General features: G+C 44.9%; 2 protein-coding genes across 4 annotated transcripts; one reads left to right on the top strand and one right to left on the bottom strand.

Annotated features, from left to right (window-relative positions):
- Positions 1–411: 411 nt before the first annotated feature.
- Positions 412–23,572, top strand: ift74 (intraflagellar transport 74). The gene is made up of 20 exons (XM_035390385.1): positions 412–752; positions 1,270–1,421; positions 1,856–1,991; positions 2,227–2,275; positions 2,372–2,470; positions 2,693–2,753; positions 3,346–3,405; positions 3,518–3,579; positions 10,668–10,806; positions 11,740–11,802; positions 12,878–13,021; positions 14,821–14,861; positions 15,074–15,153; positions 17,468–17,521; positions 17,774–17,871; positions 18,138–18,264; positions 20,990–21,153; positions 21,328–21,453; positions 22,258–22,318; positions 22,826–23,572. The coding sequence occupies exons 2-20, from the start codon at positions 1,305–1,307 to the stop codon at positions 22,939–22,941; spliced, it is 1,797 nt and encodes a 598-aa protein (XP_035246276.1). The 5' UTR covers positions 412–752; positions 1,270–1,304; the 3' UTR covers positions 22,942–23,572.
- LOC118212496 (leucine-rich repeat-containing protein 19-like) lies at positions 4,581–22,248 on the bottom strand. 3 transcript variants are annotated; one of them, XM_035390393.1, is made up of 6 exons: positions 22,186–22,248; positions 15,425–15,651; positions 7,512–7,801; positions 6,578–7,085; positions 5,920–6,099; positions 4,581–5,586 (listed from the first exon to the last, which is right to left on the bottom strand). In XM_035390393.1, exons 3-6 carry the CDS (start codon positions 7,611–7,613, stop codon positions 5,237–5,239), a joined length of 1,140 nt encoding a protein of 379 aa, XP_035246284.1. In that variant the 5' UTR covers positions 7,614–7,801; positions 15,425–15,651; positions 22,186–22,248; the 3' UTR covers positions 4,581–5,236. The 3 variants fall into 3 exon arrangements, with proteins under 3 accessions (XP_035246284.1, XP_035246283.1, XP_035246282.1); XM_035390392.1 differs by lacking the exon at positions 22,186–22,248 and having other exon boundaries at positions 15,425–15,826; XM_035390391.1 differs by lacking the exons at positions 15,425–15,651; positions 22,186–22,248 and adding an exon at positions 9,076–9,157.
- Positions 23,573–26,431: the final 2,859 nt, after the last annotated feature.

The following is a 26,431-nucleotide window of genomic DNA, read 5'->3' as shown; positions in this document are numbered from 1 at the left end:
TTCTACGCATATATAAATTTACATGTGGCTAATGTTTAAACTTGTGTTTCTCGTCTAACAATTTCTACAGCAAACTTGGATTGACAGCCAGCTGTTTCATATTTTATGTTCTACGGGAAGTAAAAGATTGTTCATTGCACTAGTGCACGTCATTGAAACGCATATTAAACTTATGCATTTTGCAGTGATTTCCTACATAATGTATTAAACGTAGTGAATGCTCTCCCCACGAAGGTCGAGTCTCTGGTCGAGGTACATTTGCGCACGGAACATAATATAGCGAGACGAATAGCCGGTGCAGCAGCGCCCTCCAGTGAGCCAGGTTTAGCCTACTAATTTATTGCATTCCTAATCTTCAGTCCTTGCCAATACTCCGTCCACATTTACTGAATTAACATGCTATCGGCACGCTGTTCTTATACGACCAAATTTACATATACATACTCAGCGGAAACTATATTACTAATAGTGAAACAGAGAAGTGTGCTATACTGTCAGTTCTGTGGACAGCCCCTGCAGAATTCCAAGTTGAAGCACAAGTGGAAGATGAGTCTCAGCTTCTGAAATGTAGTTCTCGCGATAAATACCTTCCATGGTTGCTGGGAAACGCCGGGAGAGCGTGTAGGGGAAATAACAACTGTGAAGAAAGCCGAAGACAATATTTTTCTTTGGCATTTTGCCCGGGGGGAGCGCTGGCTATTTAAGCAGTTTCTCGATGATTAGTTTGTGGTATTGGATTTAAATAGTTAAAAGGTAAATATGTCTAACGAAAACTAATATGGGAAGTCGAACACTGTTGCTAGTAAGCTAGCCAGTTAACCGTTCGCTGCGTAACTAGCTAGATAGCCAGATAGGTTTCGCTAGTAATTGTTATCTAGCTAGCATTGTTGACTGCTAGCTAAGTTATTGCTCGCTAGATAATTCTGTTATACTGTCTAACTTTAGCTATACGCGCAACTAACGTTTTAGCCTACTAAGGTATCTTAAGCTAACGTAATATTGATAGAGCATGAGCTAAAGTCCAACTGTAAGGAAAATAAAATGTCTTTCTACCACCATACAGAAAATACAGAATAACTAGAATAATAACTAAGGTTAGCTAGCTGCCTGTTCGGAAACGTAAACCTACAGTAATGTTACAACTTGACACCGAACAATACTATTTCACAGTGTTACAAGTAGCTGTATCTTGGACATTCCACGTTTTATAGGGGTAGCTAGCCAAAAATCTGTCTTGCCAATCTAGATATGTTTTATGTTTGTGTGACCAGCTAGTGCCAAGTTCTGAACATCATAGCAACGTCATGACACAAAGACCACCCTCCGGTAGACCGATGAGTCGTGGAGGTTTGGCACCTGGAGCAGGAAGACCCCCTACGGCAATCAGGCCTCCACAGACAGCCATCAGAGTGGGGACAGGGGTAAGCTTAGCTACATGACGTGTGCAGCATATTTTTGTCATATACGCATTGCATCCCTACTGGTCATTTAAAGGTAATGTAGAATGTATCCTGATTGGCCCAGGCAGTCGCAGCTTTACCACACCTCCAGTCTATTGCAGAGGTAGTTCCAGGTCCATTTCAGTTAGAAAGCCAATTATATTATTAAAAATAGGTGTTATTCAAGAGGTACCTGTGTAAAGAAAATGTATGCTATAAATGAGGTGTTGAATAGTGTAAATACTAGGGACTGAGGGAATAGGATAATCAGGTAGAGATTAATTGAAATGAGATTGTACTGTTACTATATTGATAAGGAAAATATCTAGGGAGGACATGGGTCATATGGTTTCGTTTGTCACCTTAACAGTGTAGGGAATTTACATATTTCTAAAAATAATGCGCACATGTTATAGATGGTCCCGGGGACTGGTCGGCCTGGGACTAGGGGAGGGCCCTTGGCTACTCCAGGGGTCCTGTCTGCTCAGATCAAAGTGGCCGATCGACCTGTCACTCAGCAGGGCTTGAGTGGCATGAAGACCGGGATGAAAGGTAATGTCATTTTTTTCCCCAGCTAATCTGCCCTGCAATGAAATGGAAATGTGAACTGTTGATATTTGTTTTGTGGAGTCAAATTAACGTTATCCTATTTTCTCTTAATTCAACTGTTGCATGTGATCTGTAGTAATAAGATGTTGGAGGGTTACATTTTGTTTCTGTTCCTGGCAGTTTCTCTTTATTCTGTTATGTTTGATGTCTGTTAAACTAACTTACCATAATGCCTTAGGACCTCAGAGGCAAATCCTGGATAAATCATATTACCTCGGAATACTCAGGTAAACTATAATATTGTGCATGACCATCTATTCTAAAATCAGCCTACATCTGTTCTCATGGTAATGCATTTTCTTGTTTGTTTTCTTTCATTACAGGAGTAAAATCAATGAACTCACAACTGAGTCCAGTAAATTGCAAAAGGAAATTGAGAACTTCAACCAGGAGAACTCTGTTTACCTGTCCTATGAGAAGATGTACGTCTGCATTTAGTACCATATTATTTCCCAGATGTAGACTGTTCTTGATGTGGACCTTACCATAAATGTACACCCAATACACACATAGACCTCAAAGTGCCAGCCCAGTTAGTTTAAACTGTAGTTTGCTTCACTGCAATTTCTTTTGTTTTTTAATCAGTCTAACTGAAATAGTGATGGTTAAGGAAGAAGGTCACCTATGTTTTTATATCTTTTCAGAGCCGAAGGACTTGCTGGTGAAATAAAAGACCTTCAGGGACAACTGGCAGATTATAATATGGTAATTTGTCTTTTTGTCTTTTAAATTCACTCAGTGGCCTATTGAATCCACTGAAATGTCTGCTTCTTTTCACACCTCAGCCCGCAAGCCAAGCTTGCACAGGCATGAGTCGGATTAATACACTTCATGTGCAGTTCTGACAGACATATAACAGGCCTCTGATCAGCCATTGGATTTCACTAGAGTGTGATGATGGTCCTGGTTTGGTGCTGGCATGGTTGGGATTCGGCCCATCTGTGAACTACAACAGTGCGTTAACAGGGTGTCCCTCACAGCAGCCCCCTGTTGCGTGCATTTTAAATGTTTTTTGTGAATTTAAAATATGTTAACACAGTATTGCTGTGACTTTGTTTTCGTATGTAGTTGGGAAAAAATTAAGCCATGGATTCCAGCACAGGTGTCACAATCCAGTTTTGCAGTGCTGCGGTGTCTGTCCACACAGAATCCATGCATCTTGTTTTCAAGGCCTTAATTGGCAACTAACTGAAAGGAAACCACAGACAGTCCCTGAAGACACTGCGGCCCTTCAGGCCTTGAGTTGGGCTCCCCTATATTACAGTGCAGTCTTCTGATACTTTAATTCTAATTGCAGCTTGTGGACAAACTGAACACCAATACTGAGATGGAAGAAGTAATGAATGACTTCAATATGGTGGGTGAAATTGGTTTTGGCCAAAAGCCTTTACAAATTTATAATATTTGTGATCAGTGATATAATGAGTCAGTTGAGCTATAAAACTAATGATTGACTGTTTTATGTGCAGCTGAAAGCCCAGAATGATCGTGAAGCTCAAAGTATGGATGTCATTTTCACAGAGAGACGGGAGTAAGTACTATGCAAAATGGTATCTATTATTCACTAATATAATATATGAATCTTAATTCCGTCTGATCAGTAATTGTTGTCACAAATTTTGAAACAAAATCATAATCCATGTGGAATTAAAGTTGAATTTGCTGCATATGATAAATAACTATTTATGTAAATTGCACAGACAGATAGCTAGCTATATGCTATGAAAGCGTGTACTTTGCTTCGATTGCTGTGATTCAACACGAATGACTCAAAATAATGTTTGAGCCACAATGTGTGCACAAACTGAAAATGAAAATGGCTTTTATTGTCATTTGTTTTGCTGACAAGAAAAGGAAAAATAAACAATTACCTGCCACTAATAATGATATTAATAGCAATATTCAGTTTGTGAATTATTTTGTGGTTTAACTGAGTGATATTTGTATTACATAAGGAGTATTTTAGCAATATTTGAATACAGGCAGTTTTGTCCCATGACTTTACATCGTTCCATCATTCACTATCCCTACATCCGATACTGTATTGGTGCAAGAAGGTTGCACTGTACTGTAAGCTAGATAAATATTATTACCTGGATAATATTATTTAAAATTTGTTTGGCAAGCCTGTTAATGTTTAATGTAGATTTTAGTTGCTAATGGTAAGTATCTGCATTATTCAAATGTACCATGTCTGTTGGTTAATGTTAAACTGTGCCGGCTAACCTTGCATTAAGGTAGCCCTATAAGCTTTTCTAAGTTTGTGTAAACATTACATTTTGGAAACTAAATATGGCAAAGTGATGTTGTCATTCTAATGCAGTTATTCTTGGCTTCATACTAGTTGTCCTCATTTTTACCTGTAGCTAAGTGAGAGTTGTTTGCTCTGCGTAGACTGTAGAAGTTTGAACTCCAGAATCTCAAGCTCTGCTTTGCCATCAAAATCAATCAGTGGCTTGCACTTTCTGAATTCTAAAGGCTTTTATATTGGTCTAATGACCTATAAAAAAAATCAGACATCAGTCAGAAAAGGACGTTACCTGATCAAGGTGAGGTTGTTTACTTAAAATGGGAAACTGAGATGTGTAGCTTGCCAAGATTGAATTAAAGGCTGATATGATACTTTACTAGCAAAGGGAAGTCTCATCTCTGTATTATCTTCAATCCCATAAGCCCCTGTCTGAAAACACAGTCTGCAGGTTTATTGCTCTGTTGTCAAAACATAGGAAGATTTAAGGAATTACCAGATATACATAATAGATTGTGTGTCTGAAGCAAGCTTTGATTTTGAAAGTCATCATTCCTGGTCTGTTTACTGGGAATCATTTTTAAATAAACACATTTCTGTGTTTAAACCCTGAGCAGTCAGGATGCAAGTGGAGGTCCTTGGTGTTGTGCTAAATTTAACTTATTGGTTAGTGGTGTGGTTTGTCATGCTGGAAGGGAAAAATAACCTTTGTGTGAAGCATTGAGAACAGTGCTGCTGGTCACTGTTGTTTTCTTGTTTTTCAGTCTCATTAGATATATTTTTGATGCATTTCAAAATAAAAAGTGTCTTGAGTTCAATCATAAGTGTAGGTCAATGAGAGTCCCCTGGATTCAGCTGTAGTCCTCTGTGGTTGTGTCCATTAGCCAGGCTCAAGCCCACTTCACCTGCAGTCTGCGGCCGGTGACCTGGGCACTACCTTTCAGGCGTCATCCACCGGTTTGTAGTCCGCTGTTTCGATGTAGCGGTCCTCGATGTAGCCATCCTCGTCGTCCATCTCCACCTCCAGCTGCACCTGCAGCTCCTGGGCGCTGATCTCCGTCTGCTCCGTGTCCAGGCTGAAGGTGGAGTACCGCCCGGTGGTGAAGACGTTGGGCTCCGCCTCCTCGCGGAGACGCTGGTGGCGGTAGTTGAAGAGCAGCTTGTACCAGGAGGGCGCCTTGATGGCACAGACGAGGAGCGTGGATGTGCCGAGGGCCGTCGCCAGCACGCCCGCTAGGAACTTCCAGGTGCTCCCTCCCGGAGGGGCACCTCCACTCGGGGCAGGGGCAGCTGCAACAAACCCAAACACAGAGCCAGCTCAGTCTGACTTTGAACATGCAATTTAGGAGAAAAGCTCTACCGCATACCACTACCCATTCTCTCCCATTTTCTCTCCCATTTTCTTCCACTTTGGAATGTCCAATTGTGTATTGGCACTCCTAACTGGACCCCCGGCTATGGAATCAGGAGAGTGCAGATGAGCACATGCTCTCCTCTGAAGCTGAAACTGCGCTGTGTTTAATCAGAGCACAGTTTGCTAGTCAGGCTCGCTCAGACACGAGCGGGAGGAAGGCGCTTCTGGTGCTGCTCGCAGGTGCCCGATCGAGCAGCGCTCATGTTTACCTCTATTCATGGAGCTGGAGCTGCTGTTTCGTCCAGGAGTGAGCGTCTTCATTGTCTGGGTTGAGCTCGCTTTAATGGTCACGGGCGGTTTTGTTGTGATCAGCTTGGGAACGCAGAAGCTGCTGTCCAGGAGGCCTTTACCTTCTCTGTCCTTTGGGCTGGCACAGGCAGCCCCCGGGCCTGTTGCAGAAACACAGTCAATGGATTTCACTCAAATGCTGGTCAGTGTTGGACTGACAGTGTCTTAATGGATTAATTAAATATAAGCCATAATTCAGCGAGTGATACTGTAGTATTTGAGAATACTAAGAGTTCTTTCAGTGTTAATGTTATCAGAGCTCTTGGTCCTTGGAGAGGCAGAAATAATCTATAATATTTTGTATCATGATTATCACCTTTATTTATATACAGCTGCATATGGTATTGCAGATGTATTAGTGTACATGATATGATACCCATTTCAGTTCTACGTAATGGCAGGTTAGCTGAGATTGTTCCCACAGGTCTCTCCTGTACCTTTACTGATACTGTCAGCCGGTGTTTGTGCTGAGTCATTTTACATTAAGAATATAAGAATAAGTGATTCCCTTTACCATAACTTGACCATCAGTTGACATTAAATCGTTACATGGCTCTTAGGGAAAGGAAAAAGGCTTACTGATCTCCGCTCCCGAGTTTCTTATTATCTCCAGGAAGTCACAAGAGCAGTTCCAGGCGTTTCCCCCCAGGTCGAGACGCCTTAGCTTAACCAGGTTACTGAAAGTGCCCTTCTCCAGAGACCGCAGGGTGCAGTCTTTTACGGAGAGACTCTCTAAGCTGGTCAGGCTGGCAAACACCCCCGGCGGGAGGGACTGTAGGGGGTTGTGGGAAAGGTCCAGCGCCTTCAGCATTCCCAGGGCCTTGAAGGCCTGGGGGTCCACTCTGCTGATGCTGTTACCAGACAAGTTGAAGATCCTCAGGCCTGAGAGGCTGTCGAAGATGTGGTCGGGCAAAGCGCTTATCTTGTTGTTGTCAAGATGGAGCTCCGTCAGTTTGGTGTAATTCTTTAGCGTCCCGATGTCCTCCTCTGACATCTCAATGAGGTTGCGGCTCAGAGTTAGCGCTGTGATGTTTGAGGGAAGGTGGGGAGGAATGAGCCCCAGCGTCTTGTTGTAAAAGTTGGTGTCCTGTAAGGAGAAACAGTAGGTGGTATTGTTTCAGAAATTTGTTTTGTATTATTTTTGGGGCTGTAATCCTACTGCTGTATTTTAATTGGCCACCAGGTTTTTTGTAAGGACAAATAGGATGGAGAATTGTTTGGATGAAGAACCGGTTATAACTTTGCATGTCTTTAATTGACACTTATCCATGGACAGTTTATATATATATATATAATGTGGATTCATCATGAAACAGAAATTAAAGCATCACTAAAAAGGTTTATTTAATGACTTTCTCACAATTAAAAGTGCGTGCAAAATGGTATATTTATTAAAAAACTACAGTATGAACAGCAAATGTGTATACACTGTACTATATATGCACCGTCTAGTGGTTTATGTCTTGAAAACTGGATAATATGTGAGAATGTAAACTCTGAGAGTGTAACTTACCAGCCCATTTTCACTTGATGCTGGTGTCGGTGCCGTCAGCACACAGCCCAGCCCCAGGAGCAGTATTCCACTGACAAACATGGTCTTTCCTCCAGATGACATACGTGGTGCGACACAAACCAACACCTGGTGCAGCAGCGCTGAAGTCCCTTTGATAGCGGGGATGGACTCGCTCACATTAAGGTGCACTTTGAGCTCCTCTCTGTATTTCGGGTGAGCGGTGGCTTTGGAAGGCGTTAGCGCGTATGTGCGCACATCTCAACGGTTCTCACGCAGTCCCAGAGAAATCACTGTCGCAATAACAAATAACGCTGAGTTAGAACAAAAGCTGTAAATGCGGCACAAAGAGCTGCTTTGTTTGCGGCCCACACTTCTCTCATTGCTTCCATGCAGCCTGCCTGTTTGTGCCTGTTTGTGCACGCTTGTGCTCCTGGTCACCGCGAGAGTGTTTTGGAGAAATGAGAGATTTTCTGCTGAAGTGCAGAGTAGTTGGCATGAGGAGGACAGCTGTTTATTTCCTCCTCACGGTGTAAACGCTGAATGCGGAGCCGTGAGTGCAGCCACATCACCGGGTCAGAAAATCAGCTCTGTGCGCTCTGTGAAATCTCTAAGGGTTTGCTCTAAGGAACCAGTTACAGGTAAACTGAAAAGTTTTTTTTTTTTTTTAAAGCCTTCGTCACAGGAAAAGTGAGCAGGACATTTGACACCTCAGCAGGCAAAAACAGAGCAGTTTGAAAGAGATACTGTATGAACCACAAAAGTAAAATGATCCAGTGAACTATGGAAGGGAACGGAGCAGAATCTTGAGATCTTGTGAGAAACAAGACAAAAGAATGTGTTCCTGGACTTTGACCAAGTCCAAGTTCAAAAACAAGACTTTAAATTGTCATCTATAGATATCAAAAAAGTTGCCGGGGTGTTATATTTGTTTTGGAGAAAAATAAATCTGAGCAGTATTTCATACTGAGATAATATTGAGAAAAGATTTATGTTCAGAGTAGTACTTTCAGAAAATACAGGCAGCAACATAAAATGACTAGGCTATTAAGTATAACAGGAATGGCACAAACAGAACAACTCCAGAGAAACTTTGGTGTTTTTAAATAACATCTTGTGATATCTTAAGAAAAAACAACATCATATATCCAAGTACAAACAACTTCATGTTCAAGCAACAATCTGAAGTATTTTTTTCCAAGAGCAGATGCCATGACATAGTTCCATGAGATAAGAAGTGCTCAAAGGCCACACTATACAGAGACTGAAGGAGCAGTGGGAATGTGCTGTGTATGAACAGAATATTTTACTGTGTAGCATAGTCCATAAATTAAAATTAAATTCAACGACTTGCTCCAAGGACCTACCGTTATGTTTAAAACCATCTGTAATGGACTGACGGTCTACAGTACGACAGTGTTAATTTGAGCGTGGGATAATATTCCTGTAAATTGTCCTGTAATCTTCCTGTAAATTTACAAATACTGCAACCTTTTACGCTGGAATTTGTGGAGTGAAAAACATAATATAATTGCTCTGGTTGAAATAATTATGTACAAGTGCTTACCTTGGGAAATATGTGCTCCTGGAACAAGTTCTATCTGGAACTGAATGAGAAAGGTGTGACAAACCTTTGGCTTCAGTAATAAAATTCAGCTATTTCATTTAGCTAAAGATTGACCACAGTGCTTCAATGTGTGATACTGGGGCTGAAATGCTACAGTTGAACTCTGAAGACCTGTCAGAAATAGGTTATTATGAAACCTGTCACGAGCATTCCAGTAATGAGCTCCGGTACCCTGCAAATGATCTTTTTGTTTATTATACTGATTTTCCCTTACATACATGGGCTTGGATTCAATTAAAATTTAACCTTGAGTTTGATTAACAATTGGAACAATGGAAAGCAATTTTCTTTTTCTTCTCAAACACAGTTTGTCAAATCCATGGATCACAAAAATGAACTCTGCAGAGTTTGTGAAGAAATAGGGTGAAGATTATGTTTACTTGTTTATCAAAGTTAAGGTTGATTGGGTACAGGCAGGACTCTTTAGTGTAAATTTTGTCACAGTACTCTGCAGTTTCAACTGGAAACATAAAACCTTATCGGGGCCTGGTGGGCGGGGTAACCTGGTTACAAGCTTCTTATGTGCTTATAGTGCTTATAGTATGTGTGCTGATAATGTTATCGGCTGTGTGCTAAGCACTTCACTACCACAGTATTGTTTTACTTTTAATGGATAAATGCTATATAGTTTGTACATCAAGTTAACACTACAAAGGCCAGAGCTGATGCCGTTGGGCGTTTGTACTTTGAAATGCAATTAACTCCAACAACGCTAATGCAATACCATCCACCTTCTACGACTTTTCCCAAATAGCTGGGCTTAAGATAAGTGCATTGTTAGGATTCCAAATCGACTCATTAAAGAAATATAGGCATTTTGTGCCATTGTCTTCCCAAAACTCCCCTGTCAGACAGTAGGTAACAAGGTGCTGATACCCAGGCGTGAATGGGTTGCTCTCTCCTCCGGCACACTGTTCAGCAACTGAATGACCAACGCATTTGATATTTGATACGAATTGCTTTTAACAAAACCATTATAAATCAGAAATAAAAGTATTGAAATTGATAGTCATGTCCTTTATTTCAAGAAAATAGTTTTGCAACATGATGTTTCATAATCTGTATGAAATTAGGTCAGTGTGGGTGCTGATATCGATACTGTAATGCTGGATAAGCCTGACGCCTCTGGTTGTCAGGTTTGGTGGGTTATGGTAGTAAAAAAAAACCTGCTGCCTTTCCAGTGTTAAATAGATGCATTGGTGGGGTCTTTCAATTTATGTAGTTGATAATCTAAAAAGCCGATGATGGAATACAAATATTCCCGTTTGTAATTTTGAAAGTTTTAAAAATAGAATTTTCTTTGGACCTCTTCCTGCTTTTTCAGACACATTACTGTTTCATGTGCCAACACAGGGATTTTCATTTGTTTGGAAGCTGTAATCGTTATAGTCTTTCCCTCGACTTCATAGTTGTGTTGGCATTCCCAGACACGTTTGAGAGTGTTTAGTCCAGTTCCTTTGGGAACACACCATTGTTTGTGAATTTGGTGGTTATGAGACCCGATTCACAGTGACATCACTCTGCCTTCCCAGGAAGGAGGAGATGATCCGGGTGGTGGAGGCGGAAATCGAGCGGGAGAAACAGGCGGCCGACGACATCGTGAAGAAGATGGCCCCTGAGAAGCAGGCCAAGTACGCTGAGATGAAGAGCAGCAACGAGGAGCTGCTGCAGGTCTGACTGCGCGCTGCGCTACAGCGAACACTCAACCTGAACACGGTCAACACTGACCTTCTGTCTGACTGCGAGCTCCGCTAGAGCGAACACTCAACCTGAACACGGTCAACACTGACGTTCTGTCTGACTGCGCGCTGCGCTACAGCGAACACTCAACCTGAACACGGTCAACACTGACCTTCTGTCTGACTGAATGCACGTTTACCGAGAACGTGAACTCCACAAACAAACACCAATACTGCAGTCTTAATCCTTATTGCATTACAGAGAAACTGAAATGAGTGGGCAAACACTGAAGTTCCTGTTTTACAGTGTGAAGCATTAAAGGGAACCCCGAAAGCAATCAGTCAACATTGAAATTAAATGAATATAATAACAGATGTATTTGCATTTAGCAACTTTCTGTAACTATTTTCATGCTTGTAGTTAGCATGTAATCCAGTCATACAGCACAGTTTTAAGTGAAGCTATTAATACATTTATGAAATGAAATGGAAGTATTTTGTGGAGTATTGCATTGCTCCATGATACAGCAGTTCACAGAACTGGTGATGCAGAAGGAGTACTTTTTTCAGTGAATTTAGCTGATTGATTTCGGGTCTTCTATATTGCATACACATAATAAAATAGTGGATGTTGCTAATTCAGGATAATATGTGTTCTGCAGTCAGAATACCATGCTGATATTGGGTACATAGTCAGTTATGTCTGTACAGCTTTTTAATTGCTAGCCCCTCCTTCATTTTCTTTTTTGAATTCTGTGGTAATTAACATTTTTAACATTAATGTGCAAGTGCAAAAAACACAAAGAAACCTGAAGAACAACCATAAATTATCAAAATGACATGAAAATATTAAAATGCCACCAAAGCATTTATTGCACTGTGAGCTGGAGCAGAGTGCAGAACTGATGTGTTTCCTGCTTTTCAGGAGTTGGATTCTCAGCAGCAGGAACTTGATACGCTCATCTCAAGAAAGGAGACTTTGGAAGCAGTGAGTATCACTCTCTGATCGATTAAACACAGTTCTGCTGCCCCTTCTAAAGCGCCATGGCCTTTTGCTTAAAGTGTAGTGATATAATAATGTTTCTGTAAGTACATATTGCATTGCAGGGAACTGGCAGAGTTTAATGTATCCATTACAGTGGTTCCATTCCTGTAGGAATTTCAAAGGTATGCGAGAACTGTAAAATTATTCATTGAATATTATGTTAATGTGAGCAAAGCAAACAACTGCTTTTCAGTTGTTAACATTTTGCCTAAATTCAGCTCAGTGTGACATGTTATTCATTGTTGGTATACATTTTAGAAATACAGTGTATGTCTGGAATTTATATTAGTAGCTGTAATTCTGGATGTTTTTACCCCAAAAATGCATGAACTGTGAGAACTTGAGGCATGCTATCAGAAGTAACTGGCTCCCTCTGGTGGATGCCTATTGACAGTGCAGCATGTCAGCCTATAACCATGCACACACATAGGATCGCTATGTACACAAATCAAAGCGTGTGCCATATACATACACCAGCAAAGCCATAACTGTTATTAATGTAGAGTACTAGCTGTGGGAAACACAGACACTGTTGGCAGTGAGTACGAATAAAATTGCAAGCAGGCAAAATAATGGAAAAAGAAAAGATTTGGATAAAGATGCTTTCTGACATTAGACCCACCCTTGAACTGATTATAGCCTTTGCTATTCCAGGCCCTGTTCTATGTCCTTAGGAAGAGCTTCAGTGTTCTCCTTTTTTGATTGGCTTTGTATGTTAGGTTCCCTGGTGAGCTATTGGCCCAGCTTATGGAGATTTATACAGAGCTGAGGACATATTTAGGTTAGGGAGTCTTACTATTCAAACCACATTGTTGGATGTCCTGTTCTGTCTAAATAGAATTGGTGTGCTGTGTCTTTTGCAGGGAGTTGGTTCTGTTATATGATATCCGTGGTTTAATGCCCATGACTGCGCAGATCATAAGGGAAAGCGCTGGTTGGAGATTGATCAGTGAGTGACAGGAGTGGCCCGGCGGTGTTGGGGAGGAGAATGAACGTGGTGTGTCTGCATTGTCCTCAGGAGATAGCCCACTCCCAGGTGAAGCAGGAGGCCGTGCTCCTGCACGAGAAGCTACAGGAGCTGGAACTGAGGAGGGACGCCATGGAGGCCGAGGACAAGAGCCTGGGCTCTCCTCAGGAGGAGAGAGAGCGCCTCCTCAAACAGGTGAGCCCTCAGTGAGCCTGGGCTCTCCTCAGGAGGAGAGAGAGTGCCTCCTCAAACAGGTGAGCCCTCAGTGAGCCTGGGCTCTCCTCAGGAGGAGAGAGAGCACCTCCTCAAACAGGTGAGCCCTCAGTGAGCCTGGGCTCTCCTCAGGAGGAGAGAGAGCGCCTCCTCAAACAGGTGAGCCCTCAGTGAGCCTGGGCTCTCCTCAGGAGGAGAGAGAGCGCCTCCTCAAACAGGTGAGCCCTCAGTGAGCCTGGGCTCTCCTCAGGAGGAGAGAGAGCGCCTCCTCAAACAGGTGAGCCCTCAGTGAGCCTGGGCTCTCCTCAGGAGGAGAGAGAACGCCTCCTCAAACAGGTGAGCCCTCAGTGAGCCTGGGCTCTCCTCAGGAGGAGAGAGAGCGCCTCCTCAAACAGGTGAGCACTCAGTGAGCCTGGGCTCTCCTCAGGAGGAGAGAGAGCGCCTCCTCAAACAGGTGAGCCCTCAGTGAGCCTGGGCTCTCCTCAGGAGGAGAGAGAGCGCCTCCTCAAACAGGTGAGCCCTCAGTGAGTCTGGGCTCTCCTCAGGAGGAGAGAGAGCACCTCCTCAAACAGGTGAGCCCTCAGTGAGCCTGGGCTCTCCTCAGGAGGAGTGAGAGCGCCTCCTCAAACAGGTGAGCCCTCAGTGAGCCTGGGCTCTCCTCAGGAGGAGAGAGAGCGCCTCCTCAAACAGGTGAGCCCTCAGTGAGCCTGGGCTCTCCTCAGGAGGAGAGAGAGCGCCTCCTCAAACAGGTGAGCCCTCAGTCAGCCTGGGCTCTCCTCAGGAGGAGTGAGAGCACCTCCTCAAACAGGTGAGCCCTCAGTGAGCCTGGGCTCTCCTCAGGAGGAGAGAGAGCACCTCCTCAAACAGGTGAGCCCTCAGTGAGCCTGGGCTCTCCTCAGGAGGAGTGAGAGCGCCTCCTCAAACAGGTGAGCCCTCAGTGAGCCTGGGCTCTCCTCAGGAGGAGTGAGAGCACCTCCTCAAACAGGTGAGCCCTCAGTGAGCCTGGGCTCTCCTCAGGAGGAGTGAGAGCACCTCCTCAAACAGGTGAGCCCTCAGTGAGCCTGGGCTCTCCTCAGGAGGAGTGAGAGCACCTCCTCAAACAGGTGAGCCCTCAGTGAGCCTGGGCTCTCCTCAGGAGGAGTGAGAGCACCTCCTTAAACAGGTGAGCCCTCAGTGAGCCTGGGCTCTCCTCAGGAGGAGAGAGAGCGCCTCCTCAAACAGGTGAGCCCTCAGTGAGCCTGGGCTCTCCTCAGGAGGAGAGAGAGCACCTCCTCAAACAGGTGAGCCCTCAGTGAGCCTGGGCTCTCCTCAGGAGGAGAGAGAACGCCTCCTCAAACAGGTGAGCCCTCAGTGAGCCTGGGCTCTCCTCAGGAGGAGAGAGAGCGCCTCCTCAAACAGGTGAGCCCTCAGTGAGCCTGGGCTCTCCTCAGGAGGAGAGAGAGCACCTCCTCAAACAGGCAATTCTGCGCCCCGGGCAGGGCTGCTGTATCACCCCCCACCCATTCAACCCTACAAAGTCAAAAGCACCGACTCGTGTTTCAGACTGAGAGTCTAAGTCGACATACATTTAACAGTTATGACAAATTCTTGACTTAGACGTTGCTTGTAAGAAAAAAGTAACCTAAATCTAGCTGTCGAAAAGAAACTTGCTTATGATGGACCACTACTCCAAAACACTGTGTGTTAATATAATGCTGCTTTTGTTTAGCTATTTTCTCACTTATAGGCTATGTGAAATGAATTTATTGCACAAATGTTTTGCCTATTTTTTTACACTTTAGGTGAAAGAAGATAATCAAGAAATAGCTAGCATGGAAAGACAGTAAGTAAACATTTTCAATGTTTATATATATTTATCAGTGTATATATATATTTATTTATCACTGTAATATATTTACCACCATTATTTTACTTATAATACCATGCCCGTACTGCTGCTGCTCGTGCTACTGATAAAGTTAATAATAATGAGTATTATCATCCGTAAAGATGTGGCTCCTCCACACAGTTTTTCATTATTTGCCCGTGTTCTAGGCTGACTGAAATACGGGACAAAATGGGCCAGATCAATGAGGAAATGCGGCAGCTGGACAATGACATGGAGGAGCATCAAGGTACAGCTCAGACCCGGCTCAGAGCCGGACACGGCACAGCCAGATACGGCACAGCGTCAGTGTGGAGCCAGACACGGCACAGTGTCACAGTAGAGCCAGACACAGCACAGCGTCAGTGTGGAGCCAGACACGGCACAGCGTCACTGTAGAGCCAGACACGGCACAGCCAGACACAGTAGAGCCAGACACAGCACAGTGTCACAGTAGAGCCAGACACGGCACAGCATCGCATGGCGTACTGTCATGGTAGAGCCGCGCGCGGTGTACTTACCGGCCGTTGAACTGATGAAGGCACAATGGGCGTCTTCGGTAGGAAAGCTAGCGGCTGCCTCCGGCCCGGGACGGACCAGCGCGCTTCGCCCCTTTGAGCGTGGGCAGATTCGGGGGGACGTGGGGGTCCGCCCTTATCCAGGCGCTGTGCCGTGAATGGATCATAAATCCAGAAATGCCTCTGGACAAAGGCCAAGGCAGTAGGCCGCCTCAATAGTTTACAGCATCCTGTTCAGGGAACACAGAAAAGCCTTTCTGCGTGGAGATTTGCAGCTCTTTATTGTATTGAAAATGAACAGTTGTCTCCATTTAAGAACAAAAGCACTTGAAAGTAAACATTCCAGAGCTGTGGGGTCAGCATGTTGTGTATTAAATCAGTGTCATATCGGGTCATAAGATTGTGAACAATGTGAAAGGGCTCACTCCGTATATTCAGAGGAAGAAAGCGGTTCGTATTCCTGGGTCCTTTTGTCAGAAGTGCATGTGTTGTCCTGCACTGTTGTGCTCTGAAGCGATTCCATCAACTTGTTTTTGTTTCTTTCCGTTTCTTCTCCTTCTTGCTTCTCTTCCTTATTCTTGCCCAGATGGTAAGAATACTTTGCCTTTATTGTGAGAGTTTTAGGGTATTACAACCCCAGGGTTGCCAACCATGTGTAAATTTACGGACAGTCCATAAAAAACAATTTGGCGCCCAACTTGGGGCTTCGAATGCCAAATTCCCACCCCTAATTTGGGCCATTTCCTCCTAGTTTGATGAAGAGCATAGATAGGTCAATGTGCCTGACAATCGTAGTTAAGGATAGCTAGACCTATGAAAATTCCCCCCCAAAATCTGAAAGTGCTCCTTTCAGTCAGCTTGGACGAAGGAGGCTGACTTTATGCAGTGGACACGTATGGAATGCGTACTGCAATCCTAAGCCAAATACCATCCATTCCAACTTTGGTGTGTATTGGATAGAAGGGAAGGGTACATCATGAATAAATATGTGAAAATATTTTGAAGTGGTGCTGTAGTGCCAAGGGTGGTAGTGGCACATAAATCTGATACATATAGGCGGTGTGTTCAGATATCTTTTTCACAATTTATGCATATTCATATTTAATTATCTTTAAGAATTTGGACTGAGGGGGACATGCATATCTATCATCCGCCAAAGTATCATTGTGGTCAATATAAATTTGTGGCCGTACGCATATTGTCTGTGGCCAGTAATTTGTGATAAATTGAAATTACAGTCCCGTGTCCATCTTTTGACATATCAAAACTTCCTTTGCAATTTAACACAGTGACATGCTGTAGATCAAGCATGGCGAATTGGGGGGAAAAGAGCAAACACTGTAGTACAAGTCCAAAAAAGTTTGTATGCCATTTTCAATTTTTTAAAAAACAATCTAGTATGGCAGACCAATATCCAATTTTGTATTTTAATAAAGGAAAATACCAAATCACAGCTTGTTTCTCTGAAACTAGTCCTAAGAAAACCAAGTTCAAAATTCAAAGACCAAAAGACTGCCGAGTATTCCAAAAAGTCATGGATGAGTATGTAAAAAATAGTCCAACTTAGTCATGTTTGTAAAATCACAAGTTTATGGTTGGCAACCCTGAATAAACCCAAATCCCTCAACCTGCACATCGTCTTCTGGCCATGAGCTTTAGCTGTAGTATTTCTGTTGGTATGCTGCTGTTATTTACATGCAGCAGCTGTTCTTCATTAACATGTGTAGAGAAATTCTCCAAACAACTGGAAATGGAACATTATTTCTGCAATGTTCCATTTCCACATTGTTTCTATATAGCTCCTATATCTCAGATGGCTCTTGACCACATTATATGTTTTTACATTGTATGTTTATTTTTCTAGCAGATACCAATCCGGTATTTTTATCTTACACATTCTGTAGCCCAGGAGCATGAAGAAATAGCAAAAAAGTGATCTTCCTCAGGGTACAACTGTGGCCTTCCTTCTGGGGTTTGAACCCATGATGGTCAGGTCCAGATTACAACTCTCCTGGATATTGGTCATACCTTTTTATTTCTTTGCAGGGGAAAGAAACCAGAAGTACAAAGAGCTAAAGAAGAGAGAGGAGAACATGGACAGTGAGTTTGACCGTTTATTATTGGCTGTCAATACGCGGGGTACATTTTGTTCTTTGTACATTGTTTGCCTTACAGGACCCAGAAGCTAACAGTGAATTTCAGGAATATGAGCCCATACGGGGCATCGTAAACATAATGGAGTAATTACAGGAAACACTTAAAGTGTTAATGTTGTTCTCTCTGTCCACCGGTCGGTTTTTTTTTCTCCTTGCTGGTGTGATATGGCTGTAATACGGGCTGGTGTTGTAACAGATTTTCTGGAGACGTTTGAAGAGAGCAAGGCTCAGGAGCTGGAGCGCAGTGAGCAGACGCAGGCCAGCATCGTGGCCTTACTGGAGCACTGCAGCAGGGTAAGGCCCGCGTTTAAACCCTGTCAGATTTTATGGGCTGGTGCTTGGGCTCCAACCCTCTGTACAACCACAGGGTTGTGGGTTAATTCCCCAGATTCATTGCTATGAAGACTGAACGTCAGTGGTACTCAAACCTGTTGCTTGCCCCCACTTTAGTCTCCACACTAACTCCTGAACCTTTTTAGCTGTCACTGGTTGTGCTTGGCCCCGTCTGGAAAACAGAGCGCAACTAAAATGTGTGCGCTCTCGTCTGCTTGTTTCTGCAGAACATGAATCGCATGAAGCAGATCTCGTCTGTCACAGCCAATGAGCTGAAGTCTATGCAAGAGGACCTCAGCTTCAAGGAGACTGAAATGCACAAGTCACAGAACACCGCTAAGGGCTTGTCTGCAGGTTAGTCTCTCAGTCCTGTTCTTCCCCAGGCCTGGCTGGCTTTGTGACTTCTGGGCCAGATCTCTGTGGGAACATGCTTAGTCATCGACAGAGCTTCACCAGCCCTCCTTCTGCGTTACTCATGGCTTCTATGGCAGTATTGGGATGGGAGATGTGCCGTCCAGCATGTTATGCTTTGGCAGGGCACGCTTCATACCCCTGCTGGTCCTTTTCAGGGTTTCCTACAGAAATAACTAAAATGGCCTCAGACATCGCTAATGTGCCCTCTGACCTCCTGAAAAGGCTCAGAATTCATATACAAATCCACACAGCCGCAATATCGAGTTCTAAATCTGGATTAGGTTTTTGTTTCTTCCTCCTCTTTTGCTTCTAGTAGACAGTGAGCGGGAGTGCTTTTTATTGCTCTCAGAGTGGGGTTTTCTCCTGCACATGTGCCTGTGGTCTAAAATGTCTTCCTTTTGATAAGAGTTTTGGGTTTTCTGATGCTTGGATACTTCCTGCCATCCTTGCAGGCATGCCCAGATTTAGATTTCCAGATTTAGTAAACCTCATTATTCACAGATCTGTATCGTCCAGGCTCCTTGACCTTTTAAAAAACAGATGCAAATCATCCAAATTGAGAAGATCCTGGATTGCAGAATTAAGATGATTTTGATGGGGATGAAAAGGTTTTCATCAGGCCCAGAGAACAGGGTGTGCTGGGTAAATAAAATCAATAGTGTAAATACTGTTGCTGAATCCCTGCTCAGTTTCCTTCCTTTGTGCTCTGCCTCTTGTGATGTAGTCTTCCTAAATTTGTCCTGTCTCATCGCCACCACCGAAAAGTCCACCGACATTTCCTCGATCCGGCTATTCTGGGCCAGCCAGGCATTGTTCCCTTTCGTGTATTTATTTGTATTTTTTTTCAGAGAGTTCTTCTCGTAGCGAGTCTGAACAGGTTATAAGGGAAGGCAGTGGAACTGGCTCTGCAGCAGGAGGTCCCTGCGACCTCTGCTGCCTGATTTCAGTCGCTATTGTTGGGCCTGAAGCAATGGTGATTCCAGCTCTGTGTTGCCTGTGAGACGGGTAGAGGCGGCAGGCAGATGATTATCAGACCAGCACAACAGCGTGCTGTCGCGTTCCTTTATGAACGTTTTCAGTAACCCTCGCCAAGGCGTTCACCGGGCGCAGGCCTTGCGGCGGGCAGAGCCCTGGGGGGGGGGGGGGGGGGGGGGGGGGGGGGGGGGGGGGTGGGGGGGTGGCGGGACGACGGACTAGAGGGGCGCGCCCCAGGAGGAAGAGCCAGAGAATGCACAGAAGCGCTGATGGGGCAATCTGTGACTCTTTACTGCTCGGTACACACGAGGCCTGGGTGCGTTCCTATCAGGAGGAACTGGCCCGCTTCCCCTTCCTGCCCCCCCCCCCCACCCCACAGCCACGCTCCTGCTCCGAGAGAGAACCAGCCCTGCTGGGGCGTCCACGGTAACCTGACGCTGTGTACCCCCCCCCCCCCCCTCCAGGGGTCTGCCGTGCACTCCGTGGCCACGTAAAACAAAAACAAAAAAGGAGAAAGAGAGGATAAGAGGAAACGTGTGAGAGGAAATAAAAGAAACCAATCAGCCTCAAAATCGCTTCTGAAGCTCAATGGGATAATAATCTTTATTTGGCTTTATTTCTCAGTGTAACCCTAGTCTGGATTTTAAAAACAGGAGTACAGTGTTCCCTCTCACAGTACACTTCTCTCTTCATGTGTCTGTCTGTTAGTAATAAATCTGGCTAAAGGTAAAGACCATCAGGCTGTTTTGATAGTAATATAAATACCCACAGTGCAGGAGATTGACCGCAGAGGTAGTGGCTCTTTGCTGGACCTCACACTTTGTTAATTCAGAGAAAGTCTGTTATGAAACCAAAGCATACGTGATTCCCACCTTGGTGGCCAGCGGAGCCCTTCCTGTGCGGTTTCTCCCCCACTGTGGCACTGCTCTGCGCCATGGTGAAAGAGGCATAATGAGGCCACATCTGAAGAGCATACATGATGAGCTTCAGCAGCAGATACTACAGTGGAATACCTGAACTGGATGGTGAATAAGGACTGCAAGTCCCTATTGAATTGGAAGTGAATGTTTGTAGAACAGTTAGTCTTTATGGAAAAGGTAATAATCCAAACCCAGAAAAGCTCCAAGATTTTTATTTACATTAAAAGATTATCCAGTTTTCCCTTGAAGTATGGGATATATAGAAATGCTTACATTCATAAAGATACCTTGCAAACCTTTTTTTCTTGCATTTAAATTGTTTGTGAAGCCACATGATAAGGATATATACTTATAGATAGGAAATTGTAACATTTCTTTCAATGTTAAGAATGAATGTCGTGGTGAAGTGGAATGTTGGGAAGTGTCAGCACGGCCTTGTGGCAGACATTAAAATAATTTCTATCACTTTCAGGATAAAAAAACACAGAAAAATCCAAACTTCTAACCGTTCTAATTGCTTTAATGTAGTCTTTATGAATAATGCAACATTAAAAGAGATCAGTTTAACTGATACAGGAATGTTGAATGTGTCACTTATGGTCCCTCTTAGAGAGTTACAGTTGAGTATTCTGGCCTGGGAGAGTGTTAACTGTGCTGTGCAGAATGCTCAGCTCTGACTATAAGGGTGTCTCTTGCTGGGAGAGGCAGGGCTTTAATGGTAATGAAAAGCAGATTGAATGGTACCCGTGTTCCTGTGCGCGCCCCTCCAGAGAGCCAGCGCCTGCAGCAGGACCTGCAGAAGGTGGAGCAGCTGGAGGCCAAGATCAACACGGAGCTGGACAGCCTGAAGGAGAAGATCCAGCAGATGAACGAGGGCCTGGAGACCTACAGCAACCTGGACGCGCTCAAGGCAGCCGGCGAGGAGAAGAAGAAGGTACCGGAGCCTGGCGCCTGGTGTGCTTGGACTGTCTGTCAAACTGCTTTCTGTTTCTGTCCTGTGAGTGAGTCCCAGCGAGTGAGTTACTGGCGGGGTGAAGCTGACAATGAGGACAGAGTTAGGCATCTGAGGCTGCAGGAATATGTCTCTCTCTCTCTCTATCTCTCTCAGAGGCTGCAGGAAGACCGGGTGTCCCTCGCCCAGAGAAGAGACACCTTCCGGAAGGTCATGCACAGGATGAATGAGGACTACGAGGCACTGAAGAACCAGCTGCAGGACAACGAGACCCACGCACAGGTGAGTGGACACTGTGGCTAACAGCAGTAAGCCTGAGCTTCTCCAGCCTTTCCGTGCCAAAGCCTCCTGGCCTGGTGATGGCAGAGAGATGAGGGGTGAAAGAATCTCTCCAAACGGTCTAGCCCTTCGCTGTCTGCCAGAGGAAGCCATTCTGCAGAGGCAAGCAGATGCATTCTGCCAAAGTTCACAGCTGATAAGGCAGGAATGCACATGCCTCCTGATTAAGGACAACTCAAACGGTCCAGAGCTAGGCTGCCCCACGTGGTTTACACACAGCTTAGATCACCACTGGAGTCACCCGTGGAAAAAGACACTAGAAAGCCTTTTAGAGGGCTCCTGAAATTCCCACTTTAGTTATGGTTCACAGCTATGTGGTAGTACAAGTCCCCTATACATTTACCTTTAGTCGTATCTTAATGATGTCTGATTATTTCCATGTAGCACTGATATTATGCTGTACTTATTACCTCATTGAGTCACTTGTTCCTAATGAAGTGGTGCACCACCAGTCCAGATAAAGTCCTGACTGTACCAGCGGCAGCTGTGGTCCCAGGGGTAACACATTATTACCTGTAGTGTTGGCCAGGGAGGCCCGGTGTCTCCTGGCTCAGTGCTCAGTAATGACTCTCCTGGCCAGCCTGTGCCAGACGCATCACTGCCAACTGCATTCATTGTATTTCCTTTGTGGACTTAATTTAAACGAAATATCCCCGGGACCCCTGTATAACCTACTTTGTATTTCTGTTTTCCTGGATGCTTCAGTGTTCGTTTTCTGTAGGTTAACTTTACTTGTCTTCTCCCCAGCTGACCAACCTGGAAAGGAAGTGGCAACATCATGAGCAAAACAACTTCGTCATGAGGGAGTGTATCCTTTTTAAGATGAGCATTTTGGATTTAGCATAGTTTTTGCTGGTTAATCATTTTTAGACAACACCAAACACAACACTTTATACAGCACATAAGCATGCATAGCATGTTACACCTCTCACAGCTGTGTCACAGCATACAAGGAAAATGTTCCTTGTTTGTTATAAACACCATGGAAATGATGAATATAAGAATAGAAACCTTTAATTTATGAAGTTCTTTGCTTCAGTTGTGAGGATATAAATTGGATAAAATATTTTTAGAACTCACACAGTCATCCGTTGGCCTTGAGAAATGCCGAATGAGATTTGGGAACGAAGTAGATCTCAGATTAATCACACAGGCCTTCTTGGGAATCTTGGGAACTAGAATAATTATTATAGCCCTTGAAGAATCATGGAAACTGAAATAGACCACAAGCTGAAGTATGCTAGGCACCCAAGACCCAGAGTATGTCCAGTAGGTGCTGCTTGGCTGTGCCCATTTCCCTAACTCACACCTTCAGTCATCGCCTCAAAGGGAATGGAAAGTGACTACCGTCCTGTGGTGAAGACCGTGACCAAACAACTGGCAGAGTACAATAAGATCCTCACAGACACACTTCAGGGCAGCCGAAACTAGGGGACCACTTCCTTCCTGTGTGGTGTCCTCCCAGGGTCTGACCCTGGCCCGCTTCCTGCACGCCGCCTCGCCGTGCGCGACATTCCAAGTCCATGCGTTTCAGAATCATCACGCGTGGAACCCCGTCAGGTTTCGCTTGTAAAACAGGACGCATTATTGTGAATGCGTGCTGAATCTAGTAAGCACATTAATGATGTTTTTGTTGATTTGATGTTACATTTTATATTTCTATAGTTGTCCCGACGGGGTTATTTATTGGTGCGTATTTGTTACATGGTATCCTATCTCAGTCCTTTTACTCAGTTTCCCGAGCTTCCCAGTTGTAACAGCATCTCGGCCCTACCATGAGCTCATGGGCTGAGAGAGAGGAGGGGTTCCTTACGCACGTCAGCTTCGATGGGAGCCCGTGGACCTGGCCCCGCTCCAGGCATTGCCCAAGATGCAGAGTGCTCTGAGAGGTCTGTTTTATCCTCCTCCCTCTGCCCAGAGCTGTCTTGGTTTGTTTAATACCCATTTTACAAGCACATTGTTAATCCTCTGGTATATCGCACTCCTTCATCATTGTCATCAACCCTATAATGTAAAAAAAAGGCTATGTAAAACTTAAGTAAAACGTACCTGAATTCTGTGAGCCGTTGGTGTTTTTATTTGACCACAGCTTGTGCTGTCATTGCGGGGCACTGAAGGGAGCGGCGATGCTGCAGACTGCAGCCATTGTGCGGGGGCCTTTGTTGCTGACCAGCAGTTTGGCGGGGGAGCATTAGGGGTTAAGTGGAGACAGGAACCTCCCCGCCTGATAACACTATTGTTTTAATGCTATTTGTTTCCGCCGCGCGCTATCGGAGCAGCAGCCTGCCCGCCTGGCGCTCCTCGGCCCCCTCCACCCCCTGTTCGGCGCAGGGGAAGAGCACCTCCCCGGGGCAGGATAAGCGCCAGGTCAGCGCTGGAGCGAGCCCCGCGGTCCCAGCTCGAGCCTGGGCTTCGCGCCTGTGTTAAAACGCTGCCCCGGGGGCTTTCCACTACAGGACGGCCGGGCCACGGGCCAGACGCTGATACCCCCGAGTGAGCCGTATACACTGGCCCGTTATCCAGTGCTCCGCAGGCCGTGTGATAGACGCTCAGCAGCAGCTTTCCAAAGGCAGGGAGGCGAGGGGAACGCTCACCGCTGCACTCAAATGCTCCATATTCAACGAACACATCTTAGGGGGCAAGTCAGTTGAGTGTCAGGAGGAAGCCATGTATAAATGAAAAACGCTGCAAGTTTTCATTTAAAATAGGGCGAGAAACGTAAAACTTCCCTTAGTTCTTGCTCCAGGTCTGACATCATGTTTTAGCTGAGGAATGGTTTTCTGTGGTCACGGTTGAAATGTTGAAAGTTCAGGAGTGTATTCTCATTAGTAACTCCATTATCCATTGTCACAGTACATCTACTCCGCACAGGCACAGGGACTGCAGTGATTGTACAGTAACTGTTCCTCACTGTCAGCACCAGCTGTGTTTAAACCAGTAGTGTTAAAATAATGGCACTTGGGTTGTAAAGGAAGTAAAGCTGAGACTGACTACATTTACGTGCACATTCTGATCTTATTCAGAATACTCAAGTATTACAGTTACTATACAGCCAGTATACAGCCAGTGTGAACACCTTATTCCACCTTATTCCTGAAAGCAAAGTCTGGGTCAGTCCTTATTCCGAATATATGAATCTGAACAAAATGAGTAGCCTATGCCTCTAATGAACCAAAAATGAAAAGCATGTCAGCACCTTATTCCATTTACGGCTCTTAAGCATGGTCTGCATTTGTACAGATTCGCTCGCTAGGTGTCTTGGGTGTTGTAGTCAGCCTGCTAGTTTACTATTATAATGTATCGGCAACCATGAAACCCTCACAAGTATAATTTCTTCATACTTGAGATTAATTAAAATTGCAGTTATTTCAGTGGTTAAAGATAACTTTTCTGCCATCTTCTCTGACCTCTTGGACTTAAAGCTACGGTACAGTGTGGCCTGTGAGGTCTCACACAAGCTCCTAATAAACCTTTAGCCCAGGGCCACAGTAATCTGGGTGTGTGGCCCCACAGGGTAGGGAGGAGATTCTGGCGAGGATTTGAGTTAGTCAGTTCCTGCCTCTTATCTTCTGCACCTCTCGCTCCCTTTTTTTTCGGTTGGTTTCTCCTTTCTTATGTCTGCTCCCCTTATCCTCTCTGTGCACAGTCAGCAGGATGCAGGGGCCCCAGTGTGTGTGATATTCCACTGTGTCTCTCAGGGGTCCCCAGGGGCCACACTCCGGCACTCGGCCCCTCTGGATTCATTCAAAGATAATAAAGGGAAAAACAGGTCTGTGGGCTTTTGGGGCTGCGGGGGGCTGCGGGGGGGGGGGGGGGGGGGGGGGGCTGTGGGGGGCTGCGGGGGGCTTCTGCCCAACGGCCCGAATGTAACACTGTCTCAGTGTTTCCACAGCTGCGGTGTTCACTGCTCTCGGGCAGAGGAAGAAAGGGCAGACTTCTGTCTAAACAAAAGATCTTTTACCTGTTCCTTTCTCAAGCCAAAGGTCTTCAACAAAAACGTTTCCAACAAATCCACCGTTTGGGGGGGAAGCAAAAGGTGTTTAGCACCTTCCTTTGTGTTGAGGGTTCTAATGTAGGATTCCATTTTAATATGTAAACAGAAAACTGCTGGCTTCCAAGCGACGGCTATGCAGTGGCATTTTTCCTATGAATAGAAGAACTGCACTGCCTGAGGGGATCTTGATGAAAACTTGAAAAAATAAATAAATTCTCCTTTGCCCTTCCAAAGTTGACATTTGCTCAGTGTTTTTTTCAGTTGTTGATGAACACTGATAGATTGGCTGCGACTGACAGAGCCTATGGATTGTGGTGTTGAGCTATGGGAATCCAGGAGGCCCAGCTCAGAGTCTCCAGCAGAGACCCTCTCCAGCTCTGCCACTGGGGCATGCTCAGGTATTTCGCGTCTGTTTCCCTCAGTCCAGGGGCATGACATCATCGGCAGGTCCCTCCCTGCGCCTGCCACTCGTCCTCGGGGAGGGTAAGGGTGACTCCCCGCAGAGTGAATCACGATTCGGGGGTATGCCTATCGCTGAAGTGGTCATCATCACCCACAGCTAGCTGCTTTTCTGGAGATAAACTCAAATTTGATTAACTTACTGTGGAGTATAGAGGTCACAGTCACTTGGACCTGATCCTCTTCATTAACTGTGAGAGATTCTAGGAACCATCTGGATCTGAAGTGCAGTGTTTCTTCTTCTTCATTGCCTTAAAATATGTTTCAGCTGGCTTTCAGTTAAGTCTCTTGGTTTATTTCTCCCCCTGAGATGCACAGGAAGTGAAGGTATGAAACTTTTAAGAATAAAACCTTAAATGCTTGGTAAAACTTGCACATATGTGCATACTTGTAGAAAGCAGTAAAACAGAACTTGAATTTAGCAGTTTCAAAAAAAGGAATTTTAGAAAAAAAAATCATAACAAATCA

The sequence above is a fragment of the Anguilla anguilla genome, chromosome 14 (genome assembly GCF_013347855.1).
Source record: "Anguilla anguilla isolate fAngAng1 chromosome 14, fAngAng1.pri, whole genome shotgun sequence".
Classification (NCBI taxonomy): Eukaryota; Metazoa; Chordata; class Actinopteri; order Anguilliformes; family Anguillidae; genus Anguilla; species Anguilla anguilla.
This window is presented reverse-complemented; position numbering and strand designations above follow the sequence as displayed.